Source organism: Hyposmocoma kahamanoa, unplaced genomic scaffold (genome assembly GCF_003589595.1).
Source record: "Hyposmocoma kahamanoa isolate Upper Pololo Valley unplaced genomic scaffold, ASM358959v1 192, whole genome shotgun sequence".
Taxonomy (NCBI): domain Eukaryota; kingdom Metazoa; phylum Arthropoda; class Insecta; order Lepidoptera; family Cosmopterigidae; genus Hyposmocoma; species Hyposmocoma kahamanoa.
In genome coordinates this window covers 987,186-1,015,175 of record NW_020653719.1, presented here as the reverse complement: position 1 = coordinate 1,015,175, position 27,990 = coordinate 987,186, and the positions used below count along the sequence as shown (strand labels likewise).

Sequence of the window (27,990 nt, the reverse complement as noted above, 5' to 3'; positions counted from 1 at the left end):
TCGGGGAACATCGATAGTTCTTAAATCTAAGTTATTCATATCGTAATAAATCACATACATCCATCATACATCTTTAAAATATAAAGTATAAAAAAGCAAAAAGGACTATCTGTCTTACGAGCCCCTGACACTTAGTTTCCTTCCTAAAGTTTAAGCGCGAGGTCGAATTTATGTGGGAACCCGACACGCGCGCCATTCTTGGTGTGTAGAGCTTATTACATACGCAGTAAATGAGTTGCTGACAGAAGTAAATACATGACTTTAAACACGATTGTACATACTCCATTTAAAATTATATGGCTGAATTATATTATGTCATACCATGTGGGAATGAGCCATGTGAAACTTTTCCCAATATTACTACCAATCTGTACTACAGGTAAGAATAATAAAATATTCTGACTTAACATACACTTGTGATTTTAATGCAAGTAAAACTAGAGAGTAACTGAATGAAACCATGTCAACAGTTACTATGGTCGCTTTTAACAAAAAAACAACCGGCGTCTGCCGTTATTTCTTACACTCTGACGAGTATAACAGACTTGCAATATTGTTTTCTACAATTGGAGCTTCGGAGCTATTCGTTTTTTACGGAAATGGACGATGGCTCTATTAATGCATTATTTGACTTAATTATTTCCTGGCTAGTCAGTTCGCTGTTGCAATTATAAATGTACCTTAACCGTTTAGACATACAATGCATATTACGCATGGCTCAATGACGTTTTTTATTTGGTTTAGTCTTTTTCTTTAAAAAATGTACAACATCGTTACCGTATTTAATTACTAGTCAATTGAAATTTTTACTAATAATATATTTGTGTTAGTTAGTAATTGGTGTCTCACGACATTAAAGTTTCTTAATAACAAATACTAATAATAATTATAAATAACTCGTCTGCTTTCGTAGAACTCAAATGACTTTTCGAAGAGGACCAACTTAGGCTGACTTTAGAAAATAGTACTATGACAGCACACATAATATACACATATCAATCAATCTAGATACAATTTAAAGGCGATCAATTTTAATAATATGGACTGAATGACTTACAAATGTCGATTGACATTTTAATAGTATGTACGTTAGGGCCGAATTGACGATCAAAAATCAGTTACATTTAGACAATTCGTCTGCACGAACAAATAACAAACATCAAATATGTGCCATTTAATCATGTTCAAGTTCTCCTTGAACCAGTGTTCGAACCAATGCTCAACGACTTTAGATAAACGTAGAGATCAATCGTAAATATTCGTCCGAACGCACAAAGTTTATATTTTTAGCACATTAATAAACATCAAGTCTTACAAATAGCAAAATATGCAGTCGTTGATAGATTAGTCGCCACTTATAGAACAACTAGAGTATCATATGTAGATAGAACACAGCTAAAATAACCTATTCAGTTCAATTGGAATCGGAGTCCATGTGATTTCTGTAGTTTCGCCGGGCCTTTTTAACTCGCTGTCGGAACTTTAGCGCTTGGTAATCTGGATCATCTGAGACATCATCTATAGGCGGTTGTGTTCTTGTGCTGCTACCTGCGACAGTACCTACTCCACTGTCCGGAGTGCCCATTGCGTCAGGAGCAGGCCTGCCTTCTGTACTGCAACTGCTCTCCAACTCACTTTCATTAGTTTCGTTCATGAGCCTAGCCACTGTTCTATTATACCCGACAATAGGCGACAACCGTTCTGCTGCGGAAGTACTTGCTGAAGGCTCTTTCGGAGGCGGTGATTCACTTGAATCTGAACGATGCAGACTGAGCCTGCCATTCCTTCTGACGCGTCTCAAATTCATTCGTGGCCTTGTATCTGGTGGCGGGGACGAATGGTTACTCTCCGATTCAGCAGGTTCAACTCTTAGTGAATCGCCGAGTGAGTCGCGGGAGCCGTTGATTGGTGTAGGAATGATGCTGATGAGATTTGGAGGTATCTGATTGGTGTTCAGATTCCGCGGCGATATGGGCCGGCTGCCCACTGATTGGTCGTCATCTGAGTCCACTTCTGCTATCCGGAATAGAGCTGATGTGCTTTGGCCTCTGTACCCTGCAAGGAAAATTAGACTCTCAGGTGATTCAATCAGTAAGCATTTACGTTAATTTAACTTGTATGTGGAGAGAAAATAAATAAATAATTATTATATTATTAATTAACTTTTAATATGTATACATACAAAGATAACAAGAAAAATGAAAATTACCTGTGCTAGTGCTCGGCTGGGCTAAATTATCATCGAAATTGTCAAAATTATTAAAGTTGTTGTTGTCATTACTGTCTTGAGCCATCACATTACCTATTAAATAAAAATAGAAATTACAAACACTTAACAGTACAAAACAGGGATGCGATGGAACAAAGTTGGGTAATTTTCCGAAAAATTTCAACATTTTTTTCAAATATGGTAAATTAAAGGAAAAATATAGGAAAAACATTATTTTTTTCCAAAAAATATGATTTTCTTCAAAATGGAAATTTGTCCATGACCCAACACACTAGTAAGAGGTATTTGCACACCTACTTATTATCCCGACGACAGTCAGCCCGTGACCAGGGCCCCAAGTCTGCTAAATTTCATGAAACCACTCGTCATTGCAATTCCATCGACACTCCACTGAGATTATATTGCAATTACGATAATATGCAATAATTTAGCAGTAGAGCTCCTTGTGAAAGTGTTCGTCCAGGGAAGTACTGCCTCACCTATTTCAGCCGCCAAGCAGTATTGTGAGCGTTATTGCGTTCCGGTTTCGAAGAGCAAGGGTGCTGGTTGTCAACTTATGTCTCAGGGTGACGGGCGCAGTGGCAGTGCCCCTCAGAACTTTGCGATTTAAAGCTCTGAGTGGCACTGCAACTGTAATGGACAGGCGTGTAGCTTACCATCAGGCGCACGACTTGTTCGTCCCGTCACTAGATATTATTTAAAAAAAACACTCATTAACTGTGAATTAATCCTATGCGGCTTACCATTGCTTCTTAAATTCATAACCTTCCTATAGCTAGTGACTTTACTTTTCCGCTTCGCAGATCTTGTAAGATTTATTCGCCGGCGAAGAGGTCTTATAATCTGAAAATTTAAAAAAAACATCACTGAGATACTGATGACAAATTATTTACGGACCTCTTGTCACAAACATTATGATACTTCAGTAAAATTTTTATAAAAAAATGGTTTATTTCTATATTATGTTCATTTCTATGATTGAAAATTATAGTTTATTACGCAAAAGTGTTGCCTGCTTGCAAGCAGCTAGTGATAGCAATCGATAAATATTATATCGACTGACTGTAGGTTATGCTTATGTAATAAATAGCCAAACTTTTTTCATTTGAATTATTCGTCTGCTGGGCACAGGTTCACCTGACTATTGTCAATTTAAGTTCATACACACATACAGTGCTGCATTTAGAAGTATGTCTATTAAAAATATAAAGTCTTACTTTTTTATTTTAATTCAATATAAATAATCAAATCTGCCTGTTCTCATAAAAATGTAGTCTGTTTTTTTCGAAGACGGAGTAAAATGACATTTGTAGGGTTGCCAGTTTTCATAAAATTTTAAATAGTTATGTAGTCGTTGTCGATAGTTCTTTCGATAAATTGTGAATGAAGATAAAATTTTGCCACAAATGACTGAATTGTGAATGTTACTACGTTCTAATTGCGATATTGCATTTTTTATTCTTATTTTGACAGTTGACTACAAATACCGAGGTAAATTTTTATACATATATATTTTAACAAGAATAGCCGGATTTGATTGTCTATATTGAATTCATTTAAAAAATTTCAAAATATGACTCCTCTTTTAAACATAGCTCTAACTATAATATAATTACTAACAAAATAACTTACAAAAATTGACAATTCAAATTAACTTGTGCTCAGTAATTGGATGAATAATGGGTCGAGGATAATTCAAATGAAAAAAGTTCGGCTATTTAAATAAGTGTGACCAATATCCAGTCGATAGTCGATAGAATATTTATCGACTGCAATCACTAGCTGCTCGCAAATGGGTAATAAATACATTTGCGAAATGAACTGTCATTTTATTCCGGCTTCAAAAAAGGCAGACTATATATGAATAAAAATTTATTTCGATACTAGTAGAACAAATTGTCAAAATGAGGATAAAGAAGGCAATAACGTAATTAGAAATCATTACAAAGTCATAACATACACAATTCAGACTTTTTGGCAAAAATACCTTTTTTCATAATCCTCGATAAAACTCTCGACAACATGACTGTTTAAAATCATATGAAAACTGTTGTTTTTTTTTAACAAAACAACGTTTCGAACCCTTTCCATTCCACTGTCACATTCAGTCAAAACAAATATACGCGAATTAGGTCCGAAAAACAGTTTCATTACTAGACCAAAATAAACTAAAAAAACTTACTCTTCCGGAGTTCCTAAACAAGCAGTGTGCGGGTTCATCTGAATCCGTTCTTTCACTAGAGGGTGCGCTGATGCGCGAGTGCCGCGAAACAGCAGCGGCCGGCAGCGGCGTGCGCGGCGTCGGCCGGCGTGGACCGCGCGTGCGCCGAACAGGTGTGCGCTTACCCTTAGCGCTAGTCCCTGACACGCATTTACCGCTTGACTTGCTTAGGAATGTCCGAGATTGTTTGCTACGCCTAAAACATAAATTGCAAATGTCAAGTAACGCAAAAGTAAAAAGTATAGATTTTTATACTCTTTAACATCATCGTACCAAGGGGTGCACGAAAGGAGAGGCTCCTTTCGTGCACCCTATACGACGTACCATTCATTTCCGTACGTCTGGCGCATTCTGGGCAACAATCGGCAATACCTTACGCTGATTGGCAAATACTTCACCACAATGGCAAGCATTTTAGCGTATGGTATCGATAGGATAAGAAGCAATGATAGTTTATAACGACAACTGTGTTTGTTGAGCATTATTTAACGGTGAGTTGTTGATGTCATTACCGTCATATACATTCGTCACATAACTACCTACCTCCGTGACCGAACGGTTACCATACTGGGCCGGGAGAAGAAGTTGTATGGCCCACATTTATTTCTCTCGTGAGTTTTGTGGTTGTATGTGTGTGTTCATGGCACTCACGATACAGGGTTTCCCTAGTGGTGCTATGAGTGTGTGCGCATTATTATTAAACAGGTTCACTCTTGAACATAGCATACATACATTCGGTACGGTCGTCGACTGCTTGCATCCAACAATGTAGTAGTATATTTCGTCGGCTTATGGCAATTAATGACTTCTTGCAATAAGCCGATGATTTAATAGAAGTAGAAGAGCTTGTAAAAGATTTCGTCTAGGGAATTATTACCTCTGCTGCCAAAGCTCTAATTTGAGCATTAATAACTGTTCTCTCGTATTAAAAGATGTTCTGGGGATGGTGAAACTAGAAGCACACAGGACCTTTGTCAACTCTACGGGCGCGTTCCCTTAATGTTATGACAGATAGTCGTGCAGTTTAAAGTGTCGTGGCTTGTATATTAAAATGAAGTTGTTCACACATAGAACAACACGATTAACTGCTGTTTACGTTGACCTATATTGGTAGGTCAATGGCCGTTTACGACTTTTTTGACGTTCCGACGACAGACTGTCGTGAAAATGGAAGGAGCTAGAACGACAGTCGCCTGACGATAATTAAAACGACATGATAAAAATGTGAGGACAGATAATCGCAGCTTCAAACGAGACAGAATCGTGCAAACGACAAGTGGCTGCCGTGAACCGATAAATTGTCGTCACGATCTAGTGGGAACAGCTAGACACGACAGTTGTTCAACGATAAAATAAACGTCTACGACACAGTCACGACAGATGTGTCGTGATATGGGAACAGGCTCTAGCCTGACAGTCGTCCAACGATAATTAAAATGTTACGACACAATGGGAACGCGCCCTACGTCTCAGGGTGGCGTGTGCAGGGGCAATGCTCTCAAGGTTTTTGCGATTTAAAGCCCTGAGTGGCACTGCAACTGTCATGGACAGGCGTGTCGCTTATCACCACGCGCACGACTCGCTTATCACCACGCGCACGACTCGCTGGTTTCGTCACTTAATGCATACATACAAACATACACTTCACACCCTTTTCCGAACGAGATTGGCAGACAACAGCTTTCCACTTGCTACGGCCCTGACACACATCTTTCTCCTCATCAAAACCAAACCTTTTCTTTTTTACATGCTGGTTGACTAAGGGTATTTTCTTGACCTGCAGGTTTGACTATACCCGCCAACTGCCGCCTTGACAGTGAACCCTGAACAAAAGCCACCGTTTTTGGACCTACTGGATAAGTGTTCACTGGATAAGATATTCCCGGCATGCCGGTATCTATGGCGGGGAGATTTTTTTTATAATACCAAGCGACACGTCGTGACAGGACGAACAAGTCGTGCGCCTGTTGGTAAGCGACGCGCCTATCCATAACAGTTGCAGTGCCACTCAGTGCTTTTAATTGCAAAGATCTTACAGCCCACTGTACCCGTCACCCTGAGACATAAGTTGACAAGTCCCATGTGCCTGTAATTTCACCAGCACCTTTACCGGAACACAATAATGCTCACATTGCTGCTTGGCGGCTGAAATAGGTAAGGCAGTACTTCCCTGGACAAACTCTCACAAGGAGCTCTACTACTAAAAAAAAGTGGTGATATCCCCCCAGAGGTGAATCTGCGGTGGCGGACGACCTCGGACGGGGCCGTGGATCGTAAACCACGTGGCCGTAGCCTATGTACGTAAGCTATGAGAATAACCGAGGGATTTTAGTGAGCAGCAGTCTCCCATAACCTTCGCGCCTTCCCTTAACGCGGTGGTATCCATGACAGATTTTTTCCCCCGGAGAAAAAAGGTATTCTTGACCTGAGCATTCTACGATGTCCTCAATTTGGTCATTATAAGTTCGTTCATCACTTGATGTCATGATTAAAAAATAAAGAATAAATGGTTTTAACATGATTATACATTTACTCATGAATTTTAAAGGCATATGATACATACCTAAGGGATCCCCTTTTCTGCGAGCGTAGATTTTTGTTATAACGCGACGCTACTAACCGTGCAAGTCTGTTTGGACACCTTTGGCTTCTGTTTCCGTTTGGATTTGCTAAAATAGAAATAATAATATAACAAAAAAAATGTTGTATATCAGATGTTTATTTTGTTGATTATTACACAACAATACCTAACTAATTTGCAACAAATACATTATTAAATGTGTCGAATTAACATTGCATGCGAGTCGAATTTAATTTACTCGGGGCTAACCTTGAATGTCAGTCTGGAGTTGGAGGAAAAATAATGTTAATTTAAAACAGTGTAAAAAACTACTAAAATACAGGTTTGTTCGTAATAGTAACTTTCCTACGCTATAGAACGAAGAATAGTTAGATTTTTCTCAGAAATATCAAAAGTTATGGTCAAGAAAAAAGTTGCAACACTTTTTTTTTAAAGATAACAGTTACGCGCTTTTTACTTTTCCTGAAAAGTTGTATTTTGTCCTTTACGCTAATTGAGTCTAAAGAACAATAACAATGTGTACCTATTTAAATCCATTTCCTATATATAAATTAAGTTTAAAGTGGTTTAAAAAATTACTTTTTTGTTGAACATAAATCAGGTTTTAAATAAAATTCTTTTAATAAATTACTGTATTTAACCACATACATAAATAACACTGTTGGGTTTAGGACATCGAGTATACAACTAGAAATAGAGACGAAATGTCATTTAATTTGTTTGAAAATTATTCTGCCAAATCATTACGGTAACAACTGCGCTCCGATTGGCCAGTCCGAATTCGAAACAATTGACGAGTGTCGTCAATTGTTTCACTTCAAATCGACTAGTTAAACTTGAGCTTTGCTATAATGAACGAAAATTGAAAAATTACAAATTTAATATTTAATTACCGATGAAATGTAATAACGAAATATCGTTTGTTTTGTAATTAAACGTTTTGCTATTTTTCCCATTGCTATATTTCAACGCAAACGAGAGTTAATATTTAAAAGTGAATAAGGCCCATTTGCCTGATGAGTTGCCAGGGATGAATGGCCCATATTTCGTGTCTATTTCTGGTTATATATTCGATGGTTTGGGGCAATCCTCTCTGCAAGGGCTCAATGTCAGCAAAAAAAAGGTGACTTTAATGGGTTTCACAAGTGGAACTCTAAATGGGTTCATCACACGTCACGTCACGTCACGTCACGTCACGTCACGTCACGTCACGATCACGATCACGATCACGATCACGATCACGATCACGATCACGATCACGTCACATCGTGATCAAAATATAGCTTTCAATAAACAGAATAATTCACGTTACACAGAGAATACCAATGTACACACATAATACTTTCTTAAAATAGACATGTAAATTACTTATGAATTAAACATTTCATAACAACCAAGATATTCGGTTAAATATATGTATAAAACCATTTAACACTGTCTCAAGAGGACTGCTAATCTCCATACTACAGATCGTAATTCTGAATAACAAAACAGAACAGAGCACTAAAAAACTGACCTCAAAAGTCATTCATCCCCTAGTTTGCCACTCGAATAGTGGAATAGTGGAATATTTTCTTCAAATTTAAATGGGACCACATCTGAGGTACCCTCTTACGTAAAACGAGGAAAATAGGCACGTGGTTTATACAGGTCGGAAAAAGGTGTTCCAAATCTATAGATACATGTATAGATATAGCGACAAACCAATTTGGTTGTTAAAACCACCAAAATTCAATTCAATACTTTTTCGGATTCCGGATTTCCGGAAATGGTTTTACTGCATTGTACGATGTAAGTCAAAATTGGATTTTAAAGTTTTGTTTGTTTTTAAAATTCTTTATTTAAGTAAGTAAGTTACATATGTAAAGACTAAATTACACATTACAACATCAAATTTTAAACACTTTATGAGGCTAAATACACCTATCAAAGTTTAAACACATCTTTTAAATATGTCTTATTACGTCATACATGCTTAAGTACGGTAATTACAAGACGTAATCGTAAAACTAGGATTGTAGTGTGAATCATTGTAATTGATCACTTATAACCTATTAATTCTTTTCATATTTTCATTTGTTATAATTTAATACAAACAAATATAAGGTAGAGTGCAAATAAAATTATTTGCCGAGCTCAGCGATCGAATTACGACCAGTATAAAGTAAGCGACGAGAACCGTCCCGCAGCCCCCGCGCTCATGCACTGCAGGGCGCTAGCGGGGCCGGCGGACCGGCGCTTGTGTCTCTTCAACCTGGTCATGCGCATACTTATAGCAACTATTGTTGACAGACGGAGGAAACAAAAGTAGTGATGGGGTAAGCAATATGTGCCGTATCTATCGATGTAAGGCAGGTTAGTAATTTTAGTGGTACAAATATATGATATTAATGGATTATTGTAGACGAAATTTTTTGCGTAAAATTTACGTGTGATTTTTAGTATGAAGTTCATTAGCAATGGAAATTTAATTATAGAGTGTAGGGTGATAAGATTAGTTTTGTAAGGAGTATTGAATGCTATTTTTAAACATTTATTTTGTAATACCTGGAGAGTTTGATAGTTAGTTATACAAGTACTACTCCATACGGGGCAGGCATAAGTTATGCAAGGTCTCACAAGAGCACTGTAAATTCTCAATTTCGTCCGTGGGCTCAGGTTGCTTCTACGGTTTAAAATTGGATTCAGGGCTCCAATAGCTGGGGCTCCTTTGACACGCAGGTTCGCAACGTGCTTAGACCAATTAAGCTTATTGTCTAAGATCACGCCTAAATATTTGACGGAATCACTCCACGAGATTTTATGACCACCAATGGTAAGCATTCTTTTAGGGGGTTTACGCTGTCGAGTGAATAGTAAGGCCTCGGTCTTTGCTTCATTTAGTTTCAGCTTCCATTTGGTGAAATAGGCATGGAGCAGATCTAGAGATAGCTGTAAGCGTCCTATTATTAGGTCTACGTCGAAAGACGATGTATATGAAGCGGTGTCATCCGCAAAGCACGCCACACTGGTCCTAACTTGGACAGGTATGTCATTAAGGTAGAAAAGGAATAGGATAGGTCCCAAAATTGATCTCTGAGGAACTCCCGCAGGCACAGCTTGACCGGATGATTTGTGTTCTCCAATATGGACCCTGAATTCTCGATCAAGAAGGTAAGATCTGATAAGTTTGACTAGGCTTAGAGGTACATTTAAGATTACCAGTTTGTGAAGTAACCCCTCATGCCAAACACTATCAAACGCCTTTTCGATATCCAGTAGGACCATACCAGTAGATTGTCGTAGGTTAAGATTATGAGAGACATGTTCAGAGACTAGCGAGCTGCTGTACGGTGGAGTGAGCCGTGCGGAAACCGAATTGCTCATTCATAATACACTTATCAGAAACAGACAGTAGACGGCGATAAATTATTTTTTCAAACAATTTACCAAGACACGGCAGCAAGCTAATAGGGCGGTAACTAATGGGTAATTTGTAATCCTTACCAGGTTTCTTGAGAGCAATTACTTTGGCCGTCTTCCACTGCTTAGGAAAGTATCCCAAAAGTAAGCAACCATTAAATAATTTAGTAACATATACAACCAATTTTTGTGACAGGTTTTTCAGTAAGATATTATAGATGCCGTCATCGCCAGGTGATTTACGAGTTTTAAGGCTCTTAAGTACGATGCGAATTTCCAACGGTCTGACAGGATGCTGAAGATTTGTAATTAAATGGTTGTCAAGTGTTGAAAGGGAATTCCGCACAGCAACATCCAGGTCAGTACTGGGCCAATTTAACATGAGACACATATTGTCGTGGAATGCAGAGGCGAGGCTATCACATTGCTGACTAGTAGAGGTAGCAACTGTGCCATCGGGATTCCTAAGAGGTGGTATATCGCGAGATTTACATTTGAGACTTTTAGCTACACGCCACAGGTATGCACTGGCGTAATCTATTTTGGCAAGCTTGTCATTCCAAAGTTTGTCGGAGTGCTGTTTAATATTCGCTACTATTAGTCCTTGTAACCTTTTATAGGCTCCATTGGGTAAACAATTGTCCAAACGACGTAGCCTATTTTTATATTTTATTAGTTTCGTAATATAACCGGGCAATTTAACAAGACCATTATTAACCTTGCTAGTGGGAACAGATGCACCGGACGTCTATTCGGCAGACAGCTGTCAACCCGCACCCCGGAATTCATTTCGGCGGACAGATCCGACCCTGTTCCGGTTCATCCAATCCCGGACGTCTATTCGGTGGACGGCTGTCAACCCGCACCCCGGACTTCATTTCGGCGGACGGATTCGGTCTTGTTCCGGTTCATCCAACCCCGGACGTTACTTCGGCGGAACAGCCAGGGGAATACCAGCTGCTGGTCGTAGGAAGGCAAAAAGTACAGTGAATAACCGTTGGGTTTTAAACGAACCGCGCCCAAATAAATTTGTTTACAAGAGTAGTTCCTTCTTTTATTTAGAACTTCCCCCGTAACACCCTAAATATAATTTTGTTTAAATAATAAAAATAAATATAGGTCGATCCAGACAATATTGTTTAACACTATTAGAGCATATTTTTAAATTAATTCTACATTTAACGGCTATTGCAAAATAATAATGGCTTTGTGTCATTAATCGTTCTTCATTCTATGACCATAACTGTATGTAATGAAAAATCTGTTACTTACTGCATGTTTTTACATGGCGCCGCTAGAATTACTTTAAAATCCAACTTTGACTTCCTAGATGAGTAGTTTCGTCCTTCGAACTATGCAGTAAATCCATTTCCGGAAATCAGGAATTCGAAAAAGTAATGAATTGGTGGTTTTAACAACTCTATATCACTCCTTGTAGCTATATTTATACATACATCTATGTATGTGGAACACCTTTTTCCGATCATTGTTTAGGAGACATAAAAGTTTGTAAGATAGAAGTAGGATAAAACACTTTACCTCTTTTAGGTGGCAAAGGCAAAAAGTCAGCAACAATCTGGTCGCTGTCAGACGAATCGCTATCACTCCCAAGCACAGACCCACCGGAGCTTGATCCGTCGAGGGAGTCTGTTTCCTCAGCCAGACATTCCAACTCACGCTGGACGAGCGAATCGAAAAATGCCATCATTCGCGGGTCCTCGCTCGTTGACTGCTCTGCGTAGTTGTGGGAGATGTACTGCAACATTTATTTGAAAACCTGATCCTATCGAATGAATTTCAGTAGTTCCAAGTGAACTATTGGACAGAAGTTGTAGTTCTGCCAAAATTAGTTCACAACCTAAGTCAATCGAAGGAATTTTTTCTGAGTGTTCGATCTTTGTATTAATAATTATAACAAACTAGTGGAGTAATTTCACAAAAAATAATTGAATATCAATTCAATAAAAATTTAACTAAGTCAATCTAGTCAAATCAACCTAAGTCAAATAATTACATACACGGCAATTAATCTAACACAACCAATTGCAAAAAAATGAGTATAAATTAGAACCTGATGAGGGGAGCCGAGTAGACAATTTTTTGAGTATTCATATTTTTATCTTTCTAGCTTAATGCCGTCAAACTTTTAATAGACAATTAGTGGTAATAGAGTTTTAAATGGCAACATTGACAAAAGTTTCACAGATCATTAGTAGAAACAGTTGCTAAAACAGCAACAACAAGTCCAAGGTCAAGAAATAAAAAAGACAATGGTTCAAAGCAAACGCCGTGTCTTTCGCCTTGAGCGATTAATGTGCAAATAAACTGTCGAAAATTTACTTTTTAATATACATTTTTAATGGTAATTGTCATCAATACGTATAGTCAACAGCAATCAAGCTGTACACTTTTGTTCGAACACGGAACACGATCCGCCAATGTGCAGCTTGATGCCCTCTGTATATAAATGAACATAAAACAGTTATACGGGAGAAAGGTCACTCTCTACCCCTCCCTGGCGTTGATACCACACCGCACATTGATGGAACGGCAACAAAGGCTGTTAGCGAGCTGTTTGCTAAGAACGAGTTTGATGTTTAAACAGTGTATTTATCATAATATGTCATCGTACGTTACTATATAATGGCGCTGAATTGTGCCATGAATAGCTATTTATCTCCATATAAATGTAACAAAGAGAGAAGTTTCTTTCATTAATTTTTTTTTTATTACATTTCGAATTTTCACTATAATGCTATTTTATAACTGATTATCATTATTTTGAGACAAGACATTTAAAAGAAAATATTTTAGTGTAAGTTGTTGATGCTTATCCGTAGGCAGCCAGTAGGGGGTTTCCTTAATTTACTTTGATTGGATATTATAGTGGAATCTTCAATTAATTATTTTGATTACTTCCGACTGAATATTTAAAAAAAATAACAATGCGTATTGTAGCAAGGTATGTCGCCGAATGATGATTCATCCTTGATTTTCCCCTCGTTTTTTTTCTCATCCCGCCGTGATTCGAGTTTGATCGCGCTGCCGCCTAATGGTGTTACGCGTTAACAAAGTAATTTATAGTAGTATTATTCGCTCATTATGTTAAGTCTTTTGTTTAAGCTACTTATTTGAATTTATTTAAACTTAACTGGCGTAATTTAAAGCTTATGCACACGGTGTATTTTATACGCGCCAACTACGCGAGTTTCACGAACGCCGAAAGGTAGTAGAAAGCTTTTACAATAGGACCTTACCTGTCCACTGTGATGTACAAGTGACACGTAATCCTCGTGGCTATATATTTCGCGTGGATTGTCGGAGCCTTGTGCCTCTTCGAGCAGCGAACCACGCATATGTGGATATTCCAGTGCCGACCATACCTAAATCGGATACAAAATCAGTGAGTGTAATTCAAGACACACCATAAGCAAACTTTTTAACTATAGCGTAATGAACTTCATGACAATGTTGCAACGTACGAACGCCTTAATTTGGAATTTTACAATAGAACGATGTTTGTATTAACAAATGAATTAAATTGTGGACAATTTAAAATGAAATTGCATAATTTGTTACTTACACAATGTTTACTTGCATGTAATACTATTTGTACAATGTTGATGATATTAATATGATAAAATAAAAAGTAAAATTTAACTAATGCTTGTTATATTTCCGACGTCCCATTTGTATAATTTATAATTAAATTGTAATTGTTATTTATGCTATTGTATAAATTTAACTTTAAAACAAAAGTGAAATAAGAAATATTTACAATAATAATATGTTAAAAAATCGCTGTCCATTTTATTCCTGTGCATAAGATTCAGTAACAGAACACATTAGTGAAATAAACAAAAAAATCCCCACTTTTGATATTAATATTTTCCAATAATCTCTAACACGTGGTTACCTCAAAATAATAAATAAAATTGAGCGACTGGCGCGGGCGCAGAGTTAGTTGTCTATACGTCACGCCGCGCGACGACAGACCTGCGCTAACGCATCGAGCATTAGTTTTGTACTTTGTTGTCTGTCAAATACATAAACTCGCGCGCTAACTCCGCTCACTGCCCCACACCATTGTTGTTGCTATAGCAACGATGTCTGTTAATCGTCGGGTGTCAATATTGGTCACAATATTTCAAAAAACTAAGACGTCATAATTTATTCGTTGAGTATTTGAAAAAAAACCGAACATGTATTTTTTCTAATTATTAATACAAAGATCGAACACTCAGAAAAAATTCCTTCGATCCGGTCGGATTCGAACCGACGTCTTCTTGCATACCGTGCCAGACGCTATACCAACTAAGCCACGGAACGTATTGTTTATTTATGTATTATGTATTTATATGTATTTTTTATTTCCATTATACAGTATGCTCCTTTAAAACGGTCAGTGGGTTTTTTATCAGCCGGTATAATATACTATAACACCTTTATTGTTAACGACATTTTGGTACGAATAAATATCTTTTATTTTTGTACAAATTACATATGATACGCTAGCTGGGGGATTTTCCTAAACGGCTCGAGGATTCTCCGGAAGACGCGCGACCTGTTTTTGACTCGTATTTAGTTTGTACGTTACACAATTGAAATAAAGTTCATTATACTCTGCACAACGCGAAAAATGTCATTTGTGCTGCATTGGATATCAAAGGTAATTAATTTTATCCTTAAGACCAATTGCTCTGTAATATTTAACATAGCACATACCTTAATAATCTTCTCGACGCCAGAGGATGCGATGAGGCAATAGTGAGGGTTGTACCGCACTTGGTTCACAATCGACCGATGTCCGTAAAGCACTATGTGCGGCGGTTCTATTATTGTATCTGAAATTAGACGAGTAAACTTAAATTGAGAACTGCGCATAACACCCATTATCTAACTGATAACGTTGTTTTAAGAATCATTAATATTGTCATGGAAATAATTCGTAATAATTTTAGTGTACATAAACGGAGTTAAAGGTAGCGAGCGAGCTAGCTAGTTACTCCACGAAGTCTGAGGAGATAGTGGAGTATATCAGGGTAAAAGCCAATTACAACCTGACGATTGAGCGCATGGAGTCCCGCCACAACGTGAATTTTAATTCGTTTGTGGTGAGAGTGCCGAACGACCTTCATGAAGGAAGAGTTTTGGCGGAAGGTTGTCATGTGTCGGCGTTTCCATGGCCAGTTACCTGACACCAGATGGCACCACACGACGCCGACAAGTGCAGTACGTGTAGATTTTTTATTTTATATGTATATATATATATATATAGTATATACACACACACACACACAATATAATATAACAATAAAATAAAATTGCACTTGTCGGCGACGTGTAGCGCAATCTGGTGTCAGGTAACCGGCCACGGAATCGCCGATACATGACAATCTTCGTATATATACATATACGGGTCACGTGGCCCGAAATAAATGGCTAAATAAAAAAATTAAACTCACCCAGTCCTCCAATGCCACCTTCGGGAACCTTCCACATGTAGAGATTGAAGTCGTCGGAACCCGACAATACGAACTGGTCTCCTTCGCCGGCGAAGCAACAGCTTTTCATTGTGCATGAATTGTAATAGTCCTGGTAGAATTAATTATATTATGCAAATTAAACTGCCTCTGTGGACGAACGGTTACCATGCTGGTCGCCACGCAGAGGTCCCGGTTCTTATTCTCGGGCTGGGATAAATATTTGTATGGTCCACATTTATTTCTCTCGTGAGTTTGAGTGTAATATGTGATTATCTATATGTGTGTCCAAGGCACTCGCGATACCGGGTTTCCCCAATGTGGGGCTATGAGTATGTGCGCGTTATTATTAAACAGGTTCACTGTTGAACATACCATATATTCTGTACGGCCGTCGGTAGCTTACAATATTCTAAATGCTGTAATTGTAATGCTATGTGCATTACAATTAGAATATTGTAAGCAATGTTTATTTTATTGAATATACATTTTATCTATACAGGCTTATTTGTAAAATATTAACAACCTCGTAGGACTGTTTATGTTACTAACACCATAAATAACAACTTTTGTTCCATGACTATTAATAATTTGTTTTATTTTACTTTCGTACAAAAATAAAAATATTTAAATAGGTCTCTCTAAACGGTGATAACTCTGTGCAGTAGCAAAAGGAAGCACGCGGGAGGTGTTGCTAAACAAGTTACTACCAAATATAGACTTAAAAAGTTTCAGACAGTACAACAAAAAATTATGTTTTAATTAAAAATTATTAGTCATGGAACAAAAATTGTTGTTTATGATGTTAGTAATATAGCTCTACGAGGTTGTTAAACTTTAAAAAAAACCTGTATAACAGATCAAAATTAGCACCGACGTACACTACTTAAATTACACAATATGTTCTTTGCTTTTGATGCACCGCAACGCATTGCCCTGGTTGAAAATCAGTGCTTGGGTTTTGGGCAATTTCGTGCAGAGTCATTAGTATTTGGTTTGCTGCAGCACACATCGCACATGACAACTAACATAGTATTATCTCAAAATGGCTTTAATTTATATTAATATTAGCTGTTTAGTTTCAAAGCGACAGTATTGTCCTGTCACTTTGAAATTAAATCGTATATGAATGACTCATCAATATAGCGAAATTTTGGAGAAAAATTATTAATATAACGCAATTGTAAGATAAAATATAACATGCCGCCATTTTTGAGATAATACTATGTTAGTTGTCACGTGCGACATAAGCTGTTGATCATTATGTTAGTGTTTTATTTTTTATACATTTTTAATTTAATTTATTGGTGTTTGTTTGTGTTCCTTACCTTTAATTTTAATTTCAGTGTTTTTCTTTTGATTTTTCTTTTTTTGTTTCCATTTTGTGATGCAAGACAATAAACGTTTTATCAATCTATCTATTATGTTTTAACGACCATGATATTCATATTTTTTTTTTTCAGTAAGTTTAAGTGGGAATATAAAATCGGAATTGTTCCATTATTAGCATTAAAGAAGTCACACAAAGCAACACGACAGCACTATGGTGACGTCACAATGAATAATTACTTGGCTACCTTGATTTTCATTTAGTTTCCAAATTTATTTACTTTAATCGTGGCTCCATATTCAATGTTTCATATCCTTGAAATTTAAAAAGAAAACCTCTACTCTCAACCTAATTCTTATTAGAGTGTCTTTCGCTTCGCATGTATTGGTTAAAGACGTTCTTATATTTCGTGCAAGTGGACATGAGTGTCATTTATAAGTGTCATTAACTTCCTCCGTGGCGGAATGTTTGCCATGCTGGCCGGCCACGCAGAGGTCCCGGGTTCGTTTCCCGGGCCGGGAGAAATATTTGTATGGCTGATATTTATTTCTCTCGTGAGTTTGAGTGTGATTGTCTACCTATATATGTCCATGGTAACCGCGATACAGGGTTTCAATTGTGCGGGGCTATGAGTGAGCGTGTCAAAAAAATAAAAAAATTCGTAAAACTCTAAAAAAGCAATCTACCCGACTTCACTGGCTAGAACATGTGTAAAAAATGGAAGAGGATCGAGTTGCCAAAAGAACGTATTTGGGGCAACCTATGGGGTCATCGTCTAAAGTCGCCAAAGACCTAAAGGTACGTGTCCGAATGGACGGAATTGGCACAAGACCGACAGATGGCGTACTTTGGTATCAGAGGCCAAGATCCACTTTGGGTCGCTGAGCCAGCGAAGTAAGTAAAATACTAAGTTCCTAAGAAAGAAGGCTTGAATCCTCAGACCTGATGATAAAACTCTGCTACGGGCTCCGGCGACTGTACAGCATAAAGCACAGGCGAGAGACGACGTCGCAGCGCGAGCACGTGCGTGCCCGCGCCATTGAAGCGCGCACTCATGCAGTTTTGCGCCGCGCCGTTGCCGCCCACGTAGCGTATCACGGGGCTGAACATGTAAACGACGACATTTCGTCATTCGCACAGTAGAGTAATTTCATTTTTTTTATTATACCAAGTGACGGGGCGAACTAGTTATACGCCTGGTGGTAAGCAACACACCTGTCCATAGCAGTCGGAGTACCACTCGTAAAGATCTGAGATCACAGTCAAATAATCATTTATTCCATAGGTAATATTTTTACACTTGAAAACGTCATTTTTTATGCTACTGCTCTGCCACTGCGCCCGTCACCTTAAGATATAAGTTTGCAAGTCTCATGTTCCTGTAATTTCACCAGTACCCTTACCCTTCAAAACCGAAAAACGTGCTTGGCGGCAGAAATAGGTAAGGTGGCAGTAGCCGAAATATCCGGATATCCGGCAAATATGTTATCCGGAAACGACATCTTTGCGTGTCCGGATAATTCGGATATTTCGGACACAGCAAAAATCTAAGCGTAACAGTGAAATCAAAATTATTTGTGCGGGGAACACCTTTTTCTTTTATTAATTGGGAATGAAAGTAGAAGGGATTCCTCGCACTTCATTCACGCTCACGCACGCTGTTACCTCACTGTTATTAAGTAAAGAATTATTTTATTATTAAGTTCGGTGCATGCGCAGTGAGTGAGGGAACTAATCAAATCACACACCACATCCATTATGCGCTCTCCCTCTCTTACTAACTTGTTCTTAAAACAACTACTCAGTAGCCAGAGGGGAGGTTTCCGGAGGTTCCCTGCAAACTCGGGGGCATTGTTTTGATTCCCGGGGGGAATTTCGAGGGGATGAATTCTTTGGTTGAGTTTTCCGGAAAAAAAATTAAAAATAAAGAACAATGGCAAACTCCCATATAAATTTTGTTGACATAATTTGTATACGTTTGCTTATCAAAAATATGTGAAAATAGAGAGCTCAAATACCTGAACAAATTTTGTTTTGGGTTTACTACTATTCTAACAAGTCAGGAATTAAAGATTCCAGTTTGAAGTTTTGGAGGTAATGTGTTACGTAATTGAATAAAATATATTCAATGTATTATTATATCAAAATAAACTACAGAAGCCTTAAACAAAGTTAATAGAAACTGAATGGTGCCGTGGGTTTGTGACGTAATGAAAGTTCAGACGAAATTCTTTTGTTTACTGGTATGGTTAAAAGGCATGAAGTTAAGCCATAACAAAAAAACTGAGTTAATTACCATAGACTATTGCACTGGTAACCCGGACACAAATTTTATTTTTGTAAAACGTGCCATCTATTTTGGGATTTTATTAACTTTTTGTCAGTATTACCATTTATTCACGTGGCACTTTGGAGAAGACATTATCGACTTTATTTTTTGTAATGAAGTATTTAATCTTTTATTAACTTATTACAAATCGGTCGAATCAGTACATTTGATATAAAGAGAACTAAATGTGGACTGTATCTAAACGTAGGTACTGTAGACTAGGCTGTACTCTATGAGTAGAATCACTGGCTGAGTGAATAGATTCATAATTAGAATGCTTTGAAAAAGAACTAAGAGAAAAGAATGGAAGATCTTGACATTAAGATTATTGATTTGTAACCCAAAACATGTAAAAAAGTGAAATAAAGTATATTTTTAAGGATTTGTCCAGTTTATATTCATAAAAGTACCTCTCGCAATGCACTCAGAGCTATACCCCTCGTTACAAGTTGGTGGAATTCGCCGGTTTACAATAAATCACATAAGAAATTACGAAATTTATTTTTAATTTACGAAAAAAAAAATTACGAAAAATCTACCAATGGAAGAAATATAATGTAACTCAAGCCTGCAAATACTGGACGCAATAACAAAAACAATTATTCCAGTTTATATTCATAAAAGTACCTCTCGCAATGCAGTAGAGCTATACCCCTCGTGACAGTACTGACATTCCTTTATTGGCGGCTAGATGTCGCTCAACGTTAAGAAACTGATAGTTATAGATATCAATCCGGTTACGTACTACTTAGTCTTTAGAGTTTCTTTTATAGATATATAGATAGCCGCTATTATAATTTGAAAAACCTAATTATTTTATTTTATTGAAAGTTATAATTAAGACATTTGAAGACGCTAACGAATTCTTTTAACTATCCCTATTCTGTATTTATTGTAATAAAGATAATATCTCTAATAATGGGGGCTGTTCCATTCGGTGGTGTGGGAAAAACTGCAGAACATCTAATTACAAAACAAACGGAATCACATTTCATCGGTAATTAGATAATAAATATGTAATATTGCAATTTTCGTCCATTATAGCAAAGCTCAAGTTAAACTGGTCGTGTAAGTGAAACAATTGACGACACCTGTAATTATTTCGAATTTGGGCTCACCAATCGGAGCGCAGTGCTCACAGTGATGATTTGGCAGAATAGTTTTCAAACAAATTAAATGACATTTCGTCTCTACTTCTGGTTATATACGCGATGTATACAGTACAAAAATTCTAACTGATTTATCGATTGGTATACAGGAATTCAAATATTTGAAAAAATACGAATCAAGTATGATGAGGCTTTATAAAACTAACAATGTGGAACAAAGTGTTGGCTTTGTTCTAACAAAATATTATAATTACGCTACTAAAAACGTCTCAATCCTACTTGGTTCTCATTACTTTTGCTCACATTGATGAGGAGCATCTTTGAAGGCCTTCAATATAACAGATTTGTTTTACGGGCGCCGTCGAGTCAGCTTACATAGGTAGTTTATGTATCATTAGTAGTTGCAGCTTGTATAAAGTCTCACACATAAATAATATTAAACTATTACTAGATAATCTCAGTACAGAGTACTAAAAAAACCGATCTCAAAAATACGTGGAATTGCGTCTATTTGCTAAGTTTTATTGAAATATCCCTTAGTTCGCCACTATACGGGACTTGACACAGGAGATAATAAAAATCGGTTCTCACTGCTCAAAGTATATTGAGAGAGAAAAACGCCTTGAATTGGAGAATAGCAAAACCAACCACTAAAATAATTGCTCCTTAAGTAAAATTTAGGCGCTATTTATAAAAATGAACGTTCATGCGTGATCAGCCACCCTTAGAGGTGGATGATTTTCTTCAAAATGAAATGTGGCAACTATGGAGGTACCCTCTTTCCAACAAAAAATAATCTTGAAAATCGGTTCACAAATACCTGAGTTATCTCGTAACATACATACAAAAAAGAAAAACATACAGTCGAATTGATAACCTCTTCCTTTTTTTTGAAGTCAGTTAAAAATAAGAAATTCCTCTACATTTAGTAGTAGTAGCCTTGTGAAAGAGTTCGTCTAGGAAAAGTATTGCCCCATTACCTATTTCTGCTGCCAAGTAATAATCGACCAAATCATACGACAAACACTGTTTTTCAATTTGGTCGAGTACAGTAATACTCGACCAAAACAAAAACTGTTAAATTAAGTATAATTTAACAGTTTTTGTTTCGGATGGAGAATGCGAGCAGACCCCCAGTAATGTGAGCATTACTGCATTTCAGTTTTGAATGGTTTGAGTAAATTGCAGGCACATGTATCTTTTCAACCTTATGTCTCAGGGTGACGAGCGAAGAAGCAGTGCCCCTCAGATCTTTGCGATTCAAAACTCTGAGGAGCGGCACTGCGACTGTTATGGACAGGCGTGTCGCTTACCACCAGGCGCACGACTTGTTCGTTCTATACCTTGGTCTCACAAGAAAAAACATCAGTTATAACCCGGGGGTCCACTGACCCCTATATGATATCGAAACATTCGAGTTCGAGATCTAGTTGGTTTTATACTATAAGGGTTCGAGCAGCATGCCGGCGATTTTTAGCGACTGCGGTCGCACAGACTCGCTGCGACTTGTTAAAACATGTAGAACTAAGGGTCGAAACACAAAACTGCGATGCGAATCTACGAACTCACACGACGCATCGCAAGAATTTGCGAATTGCTCCGCATCGCGCATTCCTGCGATGTTAATCTTCTTTGTGGTTTTTTTCCTATACTTTCTTATCAATAACAGCTGTGCAGCACTCTTTTTACGATCCACGTCGCTACCTTATTTAAAAAATAAGTTGAGCACGGGTGATGATCGTCGAAAGAATGGCCAACCAAATCGTTGCAGTGAGATTCCTTGCCGCACGAAATCGCATCGCAGCTATTCGCGATTTTGTGTTTCGACCCTTAATGGCTTAGTGCAGCATGCCCGCGACCGGCGACCATGAGACTTGCAGCGATCAGTCTTCGTAAGTCGCTTGAGTCTAGTAGTAGTCCTAGATGATCAATTACTGTTCCTATTATTATTAGATTATTACATAAGTAATTAAAATTATAATAATGGACCCAGACAGGTTAATTGATGCAGTTCGTAATCGACGCAGAATATTAATTAGATATTCATCCAATCTCCTTCTTCTTATCCTTCCTGTGGCACGGACCCGTAAAACGGAATTTTCCTTAAAAAAAGTTTTCATAATATGGATATCCCTTTTCCGTGTAGGTACTATGATTGTTCGAAAATTCACTAAGATATCGGTCGGTCGTCGGTAATATTACGTCACTAGTCGTAAGAAGTTGCGAGTCGATGCGACCGCAGTCGAGACATCGCCGGCACGCTGTACGAGCCCTCACCCGGTGGTGAATTGACCCCTGGAAGATAACTAGTACGTCAGTGTTCGCAGACGTAATTGCTAATCACTGATCGCGGCATGCTAATAATCTCAGTACTCAGTAAAAAAACCGACCTCAAAAGTTTGTGAAATTATCTATTTGCCAAGTTTTCTTGAAATCGGTTACCGGAAAGTGCGTGAAACCGGATTCTTCCCCTAGTTTGTCACCCTTGCAGATGGAATATTTTCTTCAAATTTAAATGGGATCACCACCAAAGTATCCAACAAAAAAGAATGACCAAAATCGGTTCACGAATCGAGTTATCGCGTAACATACATACAAAAACAGAACTGACGAATTAAGAACTTCCTCCTTTTTTGTAGTCGGTTAAAAACAGAGACCGACTTCGATTCCACTCTACCGGTCTTACTTTTTGTCTAGACGACCTCGGGGCCCAAAAGTTTACACTGTTTCCGCTGAATGAGGAGGTCCAGGGTTCGATACCCAATGAACTGAACTTTTCTCAATTGGTTCTGGTTTGGCTGTTCCTGTTAGAGTGAATCCCGTTCCCCTGGAGCTCCATAGTACAGAAAATTAAATAGCTTGAGACAAGGTAGCTGGTGTAGCGGGAGCTGTAAGATTTTACCTCGATCTCATAGGGGTCCCTAGCTATAGAAGGTTGAGAAACCCTGCTCTACTTAAGATCAAACAAAGCATCAAGCCACTGAAATTTGAGTAAACTTTAGATTGGCGTACATTTGTCTTTAGAAAACAAAACTTAGACTCACTGTTTAGGCGCACGCAAGTCCCAAAGGGCCACACCATCACGCGCATTGGCTGAAACCAGCATGCCAATTTGCTGCGGGTGGAACATCACGCCGTGGAACGCTTTGCGACTGCGCGATATTATCAGTGATTCTGCAAAGTACATCTTATTTGAAGACATAGATTAGAACCCGAGCACAAATTCACAAATTCTCGCTGAAAGTAGCAGAGAATACTTATGAAGTCTTCTTATCTTACCATGCACAGAGTGCCGAGTATCAAACAGCAGCAACCGACCATCGTTGCCGGCAGTGGCAACAACGCGTTCGTTAAATGGGTCGATACTGAGACTGCATACTGCGCGCTGGTGTTGCAACACTTCTAGAGGGCACTTGCTCTCCAAATCATGGACAATTACCTGATTGTAAACAACAAGTACATTAGGACTATGCAAGTCTTCACCTATACTCCAGGTTCGATTAAAATGAATGGGTGGACACTTCAATTGTACACAAGATAATGTGTTGACAAACTGCCACTTGAATGGTTTCTTTGGTTGTTAATAGTCTACCAGTTATCATTCTCAGTCTCTGTGAATGCTCAGTATCAGTAAAAAGGTCATTTTTTTTTATTTATTTAATAATTACAAAAACATTAACTCGGTTTTACTTTACACTCTTAAACCTAAACAAATTTGTATGAGTGTTGCAACTGAAATTGTTTAAACTAAAGCTGTAAATTAATTACTGAAACCCAACATGGTACTCAATATTACTGAAAGATACTGTTTTAGAAACTAAATAGTTATACAATAAGGGGATGATTTTATACAGCTCTTCTGTATCCCTGTTCACGGAAGGAAGACAAAGTAATTGTGAATCAGTCTTGTGAACAATTGTAATGCAAGTTTGCATTGTATTGAATTACTAACATTTGTCTTATATAACCTAACCTCTAGTTAAAAAAACCGACCTCAAAAGTCATTCATCCCCTAGTTTGCCACCTTTCGAGGTGGAATATTTTCTTGAAATTCAAATGGGACCACATCTGCGGTACCTTCTTTCCAACAAAAACATTATCATCAAAATTGGTTCACAAACGGCGGAGTTATCGCGTAACATACATACAAAAAAAAAAACATAGACGAATTGAAAACCTCCTCCCTTTTTTGAAGCCGATTAAAAAGTGTTTCGTACTAAGTATAATGTACAATTAGGTTAAATAGGTAAAAAATCTTTCACTTACAATATCATCATTGCCCCCAGAATAAATCTTCTGATTATCATTAGTGATTCCCAAACAAAATATGTTGGACTGGTGGAGAGCTTTCATGACTTCTGGTTTGCCATGATCAAGGATGGCCTGTCCAAAATGCCATAGCATCACCCTCCTGTCATCCCCTCCTATGGCAAAAAAATTGTATTATTCAAAGTACGATCTGTTTAATTTAATTATTAATACAAAGATCGAACACTCAGAAAAAATTCCTTCGATCCGGTCGGATTCGAACCGACGTCTTCTTGCATACCGTGCCAGACGCTATACCAACTAAGCCACGGAACGGACCAACGGACCTCACGAATTTTTCTATGTGCTTGCGTCGTGTCTTTGTACTTGGTCTTTCAACGACTTTTTAGTCGTAGCGCCATCTGTTTAATTTAATTTATTTAATGAGAGTCATTATTTTATTTTATAGACAAAACAGAATACAAAAAAAAAAAAAAAAAAAAAAAAGCTTTATTGACTTAACTTAATCTAGGTTACACATATTGTTGCAGGTGAACTCCTTTTAAGTATACAAATACTTGTGTCAGAAGTCACCGCTCCTCCACACCGGTAACAGTCAACTGATTATTAAATATTTAAAAATATCATAACTTATTGAAAGATAGTACGGATGAATGTTGAAAATAAAAATTGAATTGTGAATCGCGTGCACATGTGTGCATGCGTGCATGTGTGTGTGTTTGTGTGTGTGTGTGTGTGTATGTGTGTTGTGTGTGTGGGTGTATGTTTTCTTAAGTCGAGGATTGCAAAATGTTTTCAATTTCGTTATAATCTTTGGATTTTAACCATTTAGTCACCCTTCTATTACACTCGTATGCAATTAATGGATACACATTTAGCAGCTTATTAATGTGGTTATAAAGATTACTGGATTGGTTTTTGTATTGTCTGGATGCAAAAGTTGTTTTTACAATACATTTAGGGGCAATATTGTGTTTTCTTCTTTGAGTGTGAGTCTATTGAGTTGGGACTCATTTCAGTTACTCAATTTTTTTACTAATTCCAATTAAAAACGATATCACATTGTCTATACCAGGCATTCATTGCAATGTTACTAAAATAAAAAATTGTATGCCATCCTGGCCCTCTTGTCTGTCTGTGCAAATTGTAGGTCAGGAGGAATCATTTGCTCTTGTCAGAAGTTTAATCAGAACTGCTCTTGTCATGTTTTGTCCAAAAGAAAGGCAGTATATTATATTTTATCTATCTTTTATTTATTTTATATTATTTTTTTAACCGGGTGCTCCCAAGGAGGGTTGAACATCAGGCAGGCGGCTGGTCATAAAACACCATCCCAAATCCCTTTACATGTATTCTAGAGTCAAGGATAATAGTGACCATGATAGGGTGTACCGGTACCCCACAGGCGACGCGCAGACGCAGCACCCGGTGTAAGAAAGGTGTAAGTATAAAAATGACGGCCGATGGGGGAGAGTGGAAAAAACAAAATGTTGTGCCGACCCCACCTAGTGTGGGATAAGGACAGGATGAAGAAGAAGAAGATTATATTTTATCTCAAAATTACATTATATTAATAATTTATCTCCAAAATTTTGCTATATTGGTGTATTATTCATATACAATTTAATTTCAAAGTGACAGGACAACACTGTCATTCTGAAACTAAATCGGCAATATTAATATAACTTAAAGCCATTTTGAGATAATACCATGTTAGTTGTCATGTGCGATATACAGATAACTAGCAAGCAAAACCAGCATCACAATGTCACAATCACTACAATGTGGAATCACATCACCCACAATCCAATGTTTCTTGTGTGATATTAGTACAGGTAAGAACATCAGTTTACAAAGGCTTTGTTATTTATAGGCAAGCATCCTTCCGACACATCAAGGACAATGTTATAAAAATTAGAACAAATTAATTATTACTTCAAAACGGTAAATGTAAATATATTTTTATAAATAAGAAAGGAAATTTGTATCTCTTTCGTCGCAGTATTAGTCATGTTTGTTTACTAACTAGCAGATTGTAAACTATTTGTAAGAAAGTTGAAAGACAGGCTACTTAACTTGCTACTTTCTGGCATGTGGACTTGTAAGTTAGTAAACGTAATCATACTTGCTAATGAAATAGCTGAAAGTATCCCAGTGGATACTAGTCTCAGTATCTACAACTATTTGGCTACTGAGCAAGTTTTAAGCATCATCATCACTATTGCACTAGCTAACTGATCCGCTTCTAACCCCGTCAACTGGTGGCTAGTCAAGTTTTACTATGTAACTGAGCTGTTACCGGTATACCAGTAAACCTACATAATATTAACAATTGACCAAAGGACATTATAAACAAAAAATTATATTAACAAAAAAATATTTTAGGACCAGGGTGTGAGCTTATGTATTTTACACATTTGTGATTAAGAAATCTGAATGGAATTATTTATTAAAGAAAATAAATAAAAGAAATGAACATGTAAGTAAGTACCTAAACACCATTACAGCATGAAACCTATTTAATTCCTTCCTCATATATAACAGTGTCTACAGGAACATCAAGGTATATTTCACTTCTAGCAGATATAGATACAGTATATATACATATATAAGATATAGTGGCAGATATGCACTCAGACTACAGTATACACTTCTTATCAGTCAAAATAAATATCTCAATAAAAACTTATACATGCTACTGTTGTTACTTATATAAAATATAGAACATACAAGTCTACTTTAAATACTAAAAGGCAGATCACGTAGAAATGTAGTAAAAAATAACAAAATATTTAAATGTACCTGATACAAGTAACTCGCCATTGCTCGAAAACTCGATGGCGTTCACACATCCAAAATGGCATACCAAATCTCTACGGTACAGATTCCTAGCCGCATTCAAACGTTTATTGAAAAACTGTGACTTCAAACCTGGCAGAGCCCCTATCTCTCTTTTAGTGAGATACGGTAAAGGGCTCGCAATATTCGCCATATTCAGATTGAGACCACCATTTTCTGACACGAAACTAAACGAAT

General features: G+C 37.4%; 1 protein-coding gene across 2 annotated transcripts; it reads right to left on the bottom strand.

Annotated features, from left to right (window-relative positions):
- Positions 1-4: 4 nt before the first annotated feature.
- On the bottom strand, positions 5-27,955 carry LOC113226547 (DDB1- and CUL4-associated factor 5). Of its 2 annotated transcripts, none has more exons than XM_026459209.1 (14): positions 27,757-27,955; positions 24,952-25,109; positions 23,965-24,124; positions 23,730-23,859; positions 18,190-18,355; positions 15,900-16,029; positions 15,160-15,278; positions 13,692-13,817; positions 11,974-12,190; positions 7,015-7,120; positions 4,413-4,647; positions 2,974-3,073; positions 2,210-2,302; positions 5-2,055 (listed from the first exon to the last, which is right to left on the bottom strand). In XM_026459209.1, the coding sequence occupies exons 1-14, from the start codon at positions 27,944-27,946 to the stop codon at positions 1,415-1,417; spliced, it is 2,571 nt and encodes an 856-aa protein (XP_026314994.1). In that variant the 5' UTR covers positions 27,947-27,955; the 3' UTR covers positions 5-1,414. The 2 variants fall into 2 exon arrangements, with proteins under 2 accessions (XP_026314994.1, XP_026314995.1); XM_026459210.1 differs by having other exon boundaries at positions 18,190-18,349.
- Positions 27,956-27,990: the final 35 nt, after the last annotated feature.

What these genes read in the sequence shown, in the direction of transcription:
- LOC113226547 (XM_026459209.1), bottom strand. Translation starts at nt 27,946, where the DNA reads ATGGCGAATATTGCGAGCCCTTTACCGTATCTCACTAAAAGAGAGATA. An exon ending in AGGTGGCATTGGAGGACTGG is followed by an intron (nt 15,279 to 15,899) that starts GTGAGTTTAATT and finishes GTCTAATTTCAG; the next exon opens with ATACAATAATAGAACCGCCG. An exon ending in TGTTTAGGAACTCCGGAAGA is followed by an intron (nt 3,074 to 4,412) that starts GTAAGTTTTTTT and finishes TTAAATTTTCAG; the next exon opens with ATTATAAGACCTCTTCGCCG.